Source organism: Physeter macrocephalus, unplaced genomic scaffold, assembly GCF_002837175.3.
Source record: "Physeter macrocephalus isolate SW-GA unplaced genomic scaffold, ASM283717v5 random_4, whole genome shotgun sequence".
In the NCBI taxonomy this organism is placed as follows: domain Eukaryota; kingdom Metazoa; phylum Chordata; class Mammalia; order Artiodactyla; family Physeteridae; genus Physeter; species Physeter macrocephalus.
Genome location: NW_021145290.1, coordinates 98337 through 108682, shown reverse-complemented (window position 1 = coordinate 108682; position 10346 = coordinate 98337). Strand labels below are relative to the sequence as shown.

Below are 10346 nucleotides of genomic sequence, written 5' to 3'. Positions count from 1 at the left end.
CATGTGGGCTCCCCCCGGACTGGGGCACAAACCCGTGTCCCCTGCATCGGCAGGCGGACTCTCAACCACTGCGCCACCAGGGAAGCCCGAGAGCAGACTCTTTTTAACACACTGTTAAAAAGGGAGATAATAACAGCACCAGCCACCAAGGGGGCTTCACCGTGTTAATCCACATTAAGTGGGGGGCACCTAGAGCTTAGGGTTCCATAAATGACAAACGCTATCACCACTGGGGCTAACTGACCCCAGGCCCTCTCTGAGCCTGTTTCCACATCTTTGAAAGGGGGTCCCGGCTGTAGTTGTCCCTGCTGTAAATTTTCAACAAATATAGGATGGAGGGAGGGATGGATGGAGAGAAGGAGAAAGAGAGGGAGGGAGGGATGGAAGAAAGGAGGAAGGGAAAGGTGGATGGAGGGAGTGAGGAAGGATAGCTCTCCCCCAACCTGAGGCCCAGAGAAGGGCAGCGGCTCCCTCGGGCTTGTCCAGCCCCTAGCCGGGCAGAGGGGCCGGTCCTCCTACCTGCCGGGGCCCGGTCCCCGCGCCATCTCGGCGCCCAGGTGGCCGCAGAGCGCGGCGAGAAGCAGGCAGGTGAGACCCAGCACCAAGGCGAGCGCGGCGAGCGCGGCTGCCAGCGGCAGCAGCGCCCCGGCCGCGTCCTCCGGCAGCCCAGGGCCGGCGCCCAGCTCCGGGCCCAGCCCGTCGATTCGCGGTCCTCGAAGTTCCGCGCGGCCCGCCTGCAGCTGGAACAGCAGCTGCGCGCCCAGCGCCGCCAGCACGGCCGCGGGGATGCCCAAAAGGATCATCGCGGCCAGCACCCGGCCGCCGTACGACCTGGCCATGGAGGGGTCCTGCGGGCCTACGGGACAGTTGAGGAATCAAAGAGATTTTAGGGGGCAGGGGAGTTGAGGGGCGTCCGAGAGCCCTCGGCGGTCCAGAGGGGGCGGGGCCGCACGGGGGGTTTTTGAATATTGTCGGGGCCGCAGAGGGCTCGGGACGCCAGTCGCGGTGAGGACGAGAAAGCTCTGGGAGAACTTGAGACAAAGTCTTTTCTTTGTGAGCGACAGCTCCTGGCCTCAGAGTTCTGGAGGGGCGTGGCCGGCGAAGGGCGGGGCGAAGAAGGGGCGGAGGCGGTCCCACGTGGGATAAGGGCGCAGTGGCGGGATCCAGAGAGCCTCACAGATCCATAAACTCATTCAAGTGCCCCATTTTCCCCTCCCGCTGCCCCAAGCACCTGTTTCATTGCTGTCTTTTAAGAAAGAAAAGAAACTTGAACAAATTTTTAAATAATTCGCTCTGATATGTGGTCTCTACCCGCGGATCCGGCAATTGGCTGGAATGTCCCCTCTGCTCACCTTCTTTCAAGGCTTTTCAGAAACGTCAGCCACCTCAGAGAGGCCCTCCTGCACCCCCTCCCCAAGCAGCACACCTGTGCCTCGCTGCTAGCCTTTGTTCTTCCCACGGCACATTTTGGGGGATATTATTTATTTATTTTTAAGTTTTAAAAATTGAGGTGAAATTTACATGACATAAAATTAACCATTAGAAAGTGAACAATTCAGTGGTATTTAGTACATACACAACGTTGTGCAACCATCACCTCTATCTAGTTCTGGAATTTCCATTCCCGCCCCCTCCCCCATTAGCAGTCACTTCCCATTCCCCCCTCTCAGCCCCTGGTAACCACAAATCAATCTACTTTCTGTCTCTATGGATTTGTCTTTTCTGGACATTTCATATAAACAAAACCAGACAACATGTGGCCTTTTGTGTCTGGCTTCTTTCCCTGAGCATAAGGTTTTTTTTTTTTTTTTTTTTTTTGTGGTTTGGGGGCCTTCCCCTGCTGTGGCCTCTCCCGTTGCGGAGCACAGGCTCCGGACGCGCAGGCCCAGCGGCCATGGCTCACGGGCCCAGCCGCTCCGCGGCATGTGGGATCCTCCCAGACCGGGGCGCGAACCCGGCTCCCCCGCATCGGCAGGCGGACGCGCAACCACTGCGCCACCAGGGAAGCCCGAGCATAAGGTTTTTAAGGCTCATCCATGTTGTAGCACATGTCAGTGCTTCATTCCTTTTTTTTTTTTTAACATCTTTATTAGAGTATAATTGCTTTACAATGGTGTGTCAGTTTCTGCTTTATAACAAAGTGAATCAGCTATACATATACAAATGTCCCCTTCCCTCTTGCATCTCCCTCCCTCCCACCCCTCTAGGTGGTCACAAAGCACCTAGCTGATCTCCCTGTGCGGCTGCTTCCCACTAGCTATCTATTTTATGTTTGGTAGTGTATATATGCCCATGCGTCATTCCTTTTTTATGGCTGAATAACATTGCATTGTATGGGTGGACCACATTTACTTTACTCAGTCATCTGTTGATGGACATTTGGGTTGTTTCCACCTTTTGTCGATTGTGAATAGTGCTGCTATGAACATGCACATACAACGATTTGTTTGAGTCCTGTTTTCATTTCTTCTGGGTCTATACCTAGAGTGGAATGGCTGGGTTATATGGTAACTCTATTTAACTTATTGGGAAACCGCCTGTTTTCCACAGCGGTTGCACCATTTTACATTCCCACCAGTAGTGCACCAGGCTTCCAATTTCTTCATTTCTCTTCCAACACTTGTTATTTTGTTTTTTTTTTATAACCATTCTACAGGGTGTGAATGGGTATCTCATTGCAATTTCGATTTGCATTTCCATAATAACCACTGAAGTAGGGTGTCTTTTCATGCCCTTGTTGGCTGTTTGTGTATCTTCCTTGGAGAAATGTCTCTTCATATCCTTCAGTCATTTGGATTGTTTGTCTTCTTGCTTTCCTGTAGCACTTTACGTCTCTTGCAGCGCACCATGTGCATTTTCCCACGATGTGTGGCCCGGTAGTGGGGGAGGGGTGGCTGCTCCAGACCGCAGAATGTCTGCTTCAAGTGTCCACTGCTGTGTCCCCTTTGTGTCCGGGTCTGCACCTCGCGCACAGTAGGCCCTTAATAAATGCTTGTTGCATGCATGAGTGAACGGATCGCTTTGTACTCCTGCTCTGTAATTCTTGCAAAGTTTGAAATATCAAAACTGAAAATGGTTTCAAAGTTAACACATTCCTGATAGATCCAGAATATAAGAGTGAATGAAGTCGACATAGCCTCCTGCAAGCAGGGCTCTGTCTTAATGCATTTGGGCCTGAAAGACAGCATAGTCATCACCTAGGCTTTACAGATTAGGAAACTGAGACACAGAGAGGTTGAGTAACTCCCTACATCACACAGCAAACACAGCCTGGCTCCCACACACTGCTTTATACTGCTTCACAGAAATGTTATAGATCCCACTGGTTTTGAATTTCCAGGTCTCTTCTTTGATTTGAGGAGCCATTTTTTTTCAGGTTTCGAAATTCTGGGGTCTTCTGGGAAAAGTTTGTGGGCCTTGAGCCCTCAGCCCAGTGCCTGATGGGTAAAATGACCCCAGGGGAGAGAACAGGGTGACCCTTCAGCAACAGGTGGCTTCTTCCTTTGCTGTGTGGCTTTGGGTAAATCCCTTAACCTCTCTGGGCCTCCCCATCTGTAACAGGAATCAGTTTATTCATTCATTTATTCACCAGGCTTTGGCCCAACACACCCAGCCTTTTTCATTATCGCCAAAGTTAGAGTGAATTTTCCATGTTTTACAGGTAAGAAAAAGTCTCACATTGGGATAGCTGGGGCTCAGTGATTTGTTTGGAACAGAGTCCTTGCTCTGTTCTGGGTGTTGGGGATACACAGATGTAAGATAGTGGCATGTATTCATTCGACAAACATTGATGGAGACCTGTGCCCCCCTGGATCTGGGGACCCAGTGGTGACAAAGGCAGGTCCAGCTTGCCCTTCTGGGGAGGAGGTGAAAACACACACTAAACCAGCCAAATAAAGGGACAATTCCATGCAATGGCCAAAGGTCATTACAGCCCTCTCTTAGACTTCACAATTATTTGATGGAGGCTGGGGGGTAGTGTCACAGGTACCACGACCTGGCACCCCCTTTGAATATGGGGGTGATTCTCTGGTTTGGGGGTGTCTGGCTTCAATTTGGAAATTTAACCCTGCAAGTTGGCAACACTCTGTAGGTGACACTCTGAGAGCGATCTTGTCTGCCTTGGCCAGATGCCAAGCTGTCCCTTCCTCATCTTAGCCGTGACAAGCAGGAGTAGAGATGGGGATGGGAGGTTTGATCCCTATCTACCAGGAGGGAGACTCAGAGATGGCCAGTGATCTGCCCACATCACACAGCCCGACAGGACAGGGAGTGGACTTCCCTACCTCACTGCCCAGGGGGCAAAACCTGGCCACTCTCATTCTGTGCTGGCTGAAATAATAGTAAAGATATTGATGGGTTGTGTGTCCCGTGGTTTGCTCTCGGGAAGGATGTTTTTTAACTTCTTTTAAAGGCTGTCGGTGAGCCAGCGACCTAAGAATTTAAGAGCCATTATCACACAGGGTTTAACACAACCATTTCACAGATGGGCCTAATTAAGGTCCCTGAAGGGCAAGATGTGTCTGGAACCAGAGCAAGTGGCATCACCGACCTGAGCCTCAATTTCCTCACCTGGAGATTGGGGGTTAGGGGTGAGCAAGAAGTGAAGTACTTGTCCAGTCCCTAGGCCTCTAGGGCCTCCCAAATCCCGGATTCGCACCGCCCTCCTAGCACATCCTTTCTGGAGACTGGGAACAGGTGTGGACTGCACCTCATTTGCATGTTTGGCCCCGCCCCGAGGACGCGCCTCCCCATCTCGCCGCCAGGCGGCGCCAGAGGCAAAATGAAGAGGTTCGTGCGCGTAGCGAGCTCAGGCTCTGGGTCCTTGGCTGACCTGCCAGGTAGGACCTTGCCTTACTGTCATTTTCCCGAAGAAAGAAAGGAGGCTTAGAAAGGGGAGGTGACTGTCCTACAGTCACACAGCCGGGAAGGGGCTCCAGACTAGAGTTTTTGATTTCTATATTCTGTCTCCCTCGTGAATCCCCAGGGTTCACCAGGGACAGGGAGACTCTGAGCCCTCGCTGAAGGTCCTGGACCCAGCGCACACGGCACCAAATATTGAGCTGCATTCCGTGCAAACTACAAATCTGTTGTTAAAGGATTGCTGTAGTTTTGCGCATGAAGCATGTGAACAACGCCATTTAGTGCACGGTGGGCCGAGCGTTCTCAGCACGATCATTTGATTTTAGTTTGCATTTTCCCATTTTGGAACTTGTAACCACCCCTCCTCCCCAAGTCTTAAAAATATTTCTAGAGGCCCTTGAAAAGCTCTCCCTGCTTCACCACCCCGGCCAGAAGGCTCAGACATGCCGCTGGAGAACCAAGACAGGTCCTGCGCCTGCCAGGTTCTGGGGTGGGGTGGAGGGCCTCACACAGAAACCTCCGTCATCGGCCCTGCGCTAGGTCTCACCCTTCACCTGTGGCGGGGGTGGGGGCGTCCGAACTACCTCAGGTCCCACCCTGCTTCTCCCCCGCCATCTCATTACACAGCCCCTCGCCCTCGCTCAATCCTGAGGGTGTGGAGGGTGGGCCGCAAAAAGACCCTTCCTGCTCCCCACTTCTCGGCCTTTACTCTGCATCCAGGGAGCTCAGAGAAGCTCCACCCTCACCGCCCCTCTGCTCCTCGGGCTGGGCTCAGAATAGTGACCACCTCCCCAGCCCGCGGCTCCGGCCTGACGCTACGTCCCCTCCCTCCTCCTGGCCTGAACTCAGAACGGTCCCCTCCCCTCACCCCGCCCCCACTTCCTGCTCCGCTGGGGCTCATCAGAGATTCTGCTTGCTCTAACCGTCAGCCTTCCACCATGGGGGCTCAGAACAGCCCCCCGGTCCCGCCCACTACCGGGAGGTGGGGGGGGGGATGAGGGCTTATCACAGACTCGCCCCTGTCTGTTCTCTCCTACCGGGGGGTTCAGAGCAGACCCCCACCCCCTAGCCCCACCCACCCTAGGGGAGGGGGAAGGACTCCTCATAGACCCGCCCCTCTCTGTTCTCTCCCACCAAAGGGATCAGAACAGCCCGCTTCCGCCCCGGAGCCGCCCCCGCCCTCCTCTTGGGGGTTTCATCATAGAACCCCCAGTCCGGTCCACCCCTCCAGGGGTCAGAACAGCCCCACTGACCCGCCCTGGGCCCCGCCCTCCTGCCCGGGGCCGCCCCCTCTATCCCTGCCTCGTACGCCCCGCGCAGCGGGGTCCACTCGGTACTTGCGGCGGCGCAGTGGTTCGGTGAGGCTCCGCGGCGCGGGGTCTTCCAGGTCCTCTGGCAGCAGGAAGCTGCGGTCCAGCACCTCAGCCGCCTCTTGCCAGTTGGCGAAGCAGGCAGGGCCCAGGCGCCGGATCTCGTCGGCCGCGTCGAGCGTGAGCACATCCCCACTCGGTTTGAGCACCACGACCGCCGGCAGGCGCTCCACGGAGAACCGGCGCCCGAGGTCCCTGCGGGGCGGGCGGGTCAGTCCGGTGGGACCCTCGTCCTTGACCCTATGCTGAGGAGCCCCACATCCCTCCTCCCAGTGTTTGCTGAGCGCCTTCTGTGTGCACTGTCCCATGCCGGCCTCTGGGGATGCCCAGGAACCAGAACAGGCCAGGCCACACTGGCCTCCGGGCTTTGGCTCCAACACCCCAGACATGCTCCCACCACTGGGCCTTTGCACTGGCCATGTCCTCTGCCTGGAGCACTCTCCCCAGACATCTGCGGATTAAGACCCTGTATGCTGCAGACACCTAACTTAAATCTCAACACCTCTCTTGCTCTCTGCTGATGCGCGGCTCTCAGCATCCAACACACTGCATAGTTTATTTCTCCTGTTTGTCATTTTCTCCCACAATAGAAAGTAGCTTCACTAGGGCACGGATTTCTGTCCCTATTCACGAGTGTCCTCAGTGCACGAAACAGTGCTGGGCACAGAGTAGATGCTCAGGAAATGTGTGTGGGATGAATGAATAAATACTGACAGATTCCATAAAGAGATACTAAACTGGATAAAGGACTTATGGTCAGAGAGGACGTCTCTAAGGAGGTGACCCTGGGGCTGAAATCTGCAGGAAGAGGAAGGGGAGAACTGGAGAAAGTTTTCCCATGCAGAGTGCACAGCTGGTGCAAAAGCTTGAAGGTCAGAGGGAGATTGGAGTGCAGCATTGATCATAAAGGCCCTGCAGGGCCATGGTAAGGAGTTTTTGATTTTGTTTTCTGTATGAGAGAGAGCCAGTGAAAAGCCATCCACAGGACACCCCCAGACCAAATCTCCCATCTAGGCCAAAACCCCACACAGTCATCATGGAGTCAAGTAGGCTACCAGACTGGGCCCATCACCCATGATTCTTAACTTCCACCCATGGGGTTCTTGGGTGGCCCTTTTCCAGGCCTCCATACAGAGTCACATAGTATTGATACTTGCAAAATCCCACAGGAGTAGGTTGCCAGACTTAGCAACTAGAAATACAGGACACCCTGTGTGAATGAATTTGAACTTCATGTAAACAGCAAATAACTTTTTATAAGTATGTCCCTGCATTACGTAGGACATAGTTATACTCAAAAATTCTTCATTGTTTACATGAAATTTATATTCAACTGGGTGTCCTGTATTTTATCTGGCAGCCGTGTGTGTGGGAGGGGTAGGGGGTGGGGACTCCCTCACTCTGTCTGGATACTTGCCTGGGTGAAGGTTTTGTTGAGAGGACCCTGCCTCAAACAAGGTCAATGTTTGGCTATGATGCCCTTACAGCTGGCATTTCTTCCCCCAGGGGAGGGAAATGTTCACCATTTGGGGAAAAGAACCTCCTCAGCTGCAGAAGGCTGTGGGAGTGAGCAAGTGTACCAACTCTGATAATGTTGGGTGGGGATGAAGGTCTCCATGACCAGAAACTTCTAAGTCTTGTAACAAAATTGATGACATCAGTAAAATGTCACAAAGTCTGCAACTCACTTTGAAATGGTTCAGGACAAACTCCACGTGCATGGAGATAAAGCAAATGGCAAAAATGCCCAAGGGTTTCATTGTGTGCTCCTTCCAACTTCTCGGTATCTTTGATATTTTTCTTTTTTTTTTTCCTTTGGCCATGCCACATGGCTTGCAGGAAACTTTTCATAGTAAAAAACTGGGGTTTAAAAAGAATGAGGGACTTCCCTGGTGGCGCAGTGGTTAAGAATCTGCCTACGAATGCAGGGGACACGGGTTCAAGCCCTGGTCCGAGAAGATCCCATATGCCGTGAAGCAACTAAGCCCGGGCGCCACGACTACTGAGCCTGTGCTCTAGAGCCCGCGAGCCACAGCTACTGAGCCTGCATGCCACAACTACTGAAGCCCATGCGCCTAGAGCCCGTGCTCCAACACAAGAGAAGCCACTGCAATGAGAAGCCCGGGCACTAAAACGAAGAGTAGCCCCCTGCTCGCCGCAGCTAGAGAAAACCGGCGCACAGCCACAAAAACCCAACACAGCCAAAAATAAGGAAATAAAATATAAATAAATTTATAAAATAAATATATAAAAAGAATGAAAGTCTCACTGTTGAAAAGGGGAAAGTTTGCAAACAGCCACAAACGACCACACTGTTTATTGGGCAGCTCCTTAGACGGCTTGAACTCAACCATCTCTCTCTCTCAGCTCCAGTGCCCTCCATGGCTCCCAGCTACTCTGAGGATCACATCCACACTCATTAGGTGGCATTTGGGGCGCTGCTCCACATGCTGCCTTCTTACTCCTGGTATTACTGTTCCCTGAACTCGCTGTTCTTTCTCTGAAATCCTCTGAGCCTTTGTCTGGGTTATGTCCTCTGCCTGGAAACCCTTCCCTTTCCTCACTCTTTACCCTCCTATCCTCCTTGTCCTTGGTGGTGGTGGTGGGGTGTCTCTCTTTAAAGCCATTTCCTCTGGGAAGCATCCCCTGACCCCCAAATCTCAGCAAGGTCTCCCCATGATATTTCCACATGACATCCTCCCTTTGTCCTTGGGAACTACTGCAGTTCTTTATTATGTATTTATTTGAGTGTTTGAGTCTTTGTTTCACGTTTGTGCTCCCCCCTTCCCAGGTTGTAAACTCCCCAGGGAGCTGGATAGAAATGGGCATATGTACCCCTCTCCCGCCCCTCCCCCCAGTTCTCTGTTCTGATTGGCCCACAGAGGGTGCTCATCAACTTCAGATGGAACGGATACGTGAGTAAACAAATACTTCACTTTCAGCAGAAACAGCCCCTCCTCCAGGAAGCCCTCCCTGACCTCTCCTCTCACCTCACCTCCTCAGGTCATCCTCGAAGGGCAAGAAGAGCCACTTCTTGGGCATGTCCCTGAGGAACAGGTCCTGCTGCTCCTCTGTCGAGTCCTGGGACACATACACCAGGGCCAGCTGGGCTGCCCGCAACACGTAGAACTCATCTGTGAGCCGCACAAAGAAGTCCTTGAGGATGGGTGCAAAGGCCTGGCACTTCGGGCACGAGCCGGCACCAAAGAACAGCAGCACCAGTCGGTTTTCCAGCCGGCAGCTGAGCTCAGCCTCCGTGTCCAGCTCATCCTGGTCACTGTTGTTTCGGATCAGGACACGGCCAGAGAACAGGCAGGCCATGGCAACCCTGGCTGGGTGCTGGGGACAGGGCGCAAGGACCTTGTGTGACCCCGAGCCTGCTGGCTGGCTGCTGTCCCAGGATTAGGAATTTTTAGGAGGCCAGTTTAGAACCCCACTAATCTGCCTAACCTCGACCTGATTCTTTGCTGCCTCTGAGGGCAGGGGGCCAGCTGCTCATGGGCCTGTCTCAGCAGACAGCTGCTAAGGCATTAAAAAAACAGTCAGACTGACATACTGGTGTGAAAATATTTTGTTAAATTGTGATGTAAAAAGATACGTGCCTCTTCATGAATGCATTTGGTAATCCTAAATCACAGTGCTCGACTAATTAATAACTCTGATTTCTAAGTCAAGATAAGCGTAAATGATATTTCAAGGTGTCTGCCTGCCATGACCAGGATGTCCTGTGAAATTACCTTTGATTTACACGGGTGACAAAGTCACAGAGCTGGCCAATATCTGCTTTGATAGGACATGAGAAAACATGCTAAATTCCAGTTAGAAATTAATAAGAATAAACTTTTTTTTTCTTCCCTTCGCCCTCCTGAATTCTGTCTGAACAGCCCACCTTAAGATTCCATGGTGAGTAAGGGTGAAAATCATGGTCACAATATTTTGCAGCCCTCTCCCACCAAGCGCTGGGAACTAGTTCTCTCCTTGAAGCCAGATTGGCTCCTAACTTGCTTTGACCAATAGAATGTGGTGGAAGGTGTGAGTTCGCAGGATAAGCCTTATTCTCACCTCCCACTTTCAGTCTTTTGGAATGTGGCCTCCAGACGCCCAATGTAAGGA

General features: G+C 52.6%; 2 protein-coding genes across 3 annotated transcripts in view; both read right to left on the bottom strand.

Moving 5' to 3' along the window:
• The window catches only part of TMEM221 (transmembrane protein 221), a 7818-nt gene extending 6774 nt beyond the window's left edge, over positions 1-1044 (bottom strand). Inside the window, exon 1 of one of the 2 annotated variants that reach the window (XM_024134061.1) lies at positions 520-1044. In XM_024134061.1, the coding sequence (XP_023989829.1) occupies positions 520-839 (320 nt within the window). In that variant the 5' untranslated portion in view covers positions 840-1044. The remainder of the gene's footprint in view (positions 1-519) is intronic. The other variant, XM_024134060.2, reaches the window with a different exon arrangement.
• A 5053-nt stretch (positions 1045-6097) lies between these two features.
• On the bottom strand, positions 6098-9554 carry NXNL1 (nucleoredoxin like 1). Its single transcript, XM_007116993.1, has 2 exons — positions 9229-9554; positions 6098-6428 (listed from the first exon to the last, which is right to left on the bottom strand). The coding sequence occupies exons 1-2, from the start codon at positions 9552-9554 to the stop codon at positions 6098-6100; spliced, it is 657 nt and encodes a 218-aa protein (XP_007117055.1).
• Between the last annotated feature and the right edge of the window lie 792 nt (positions 9555-10346).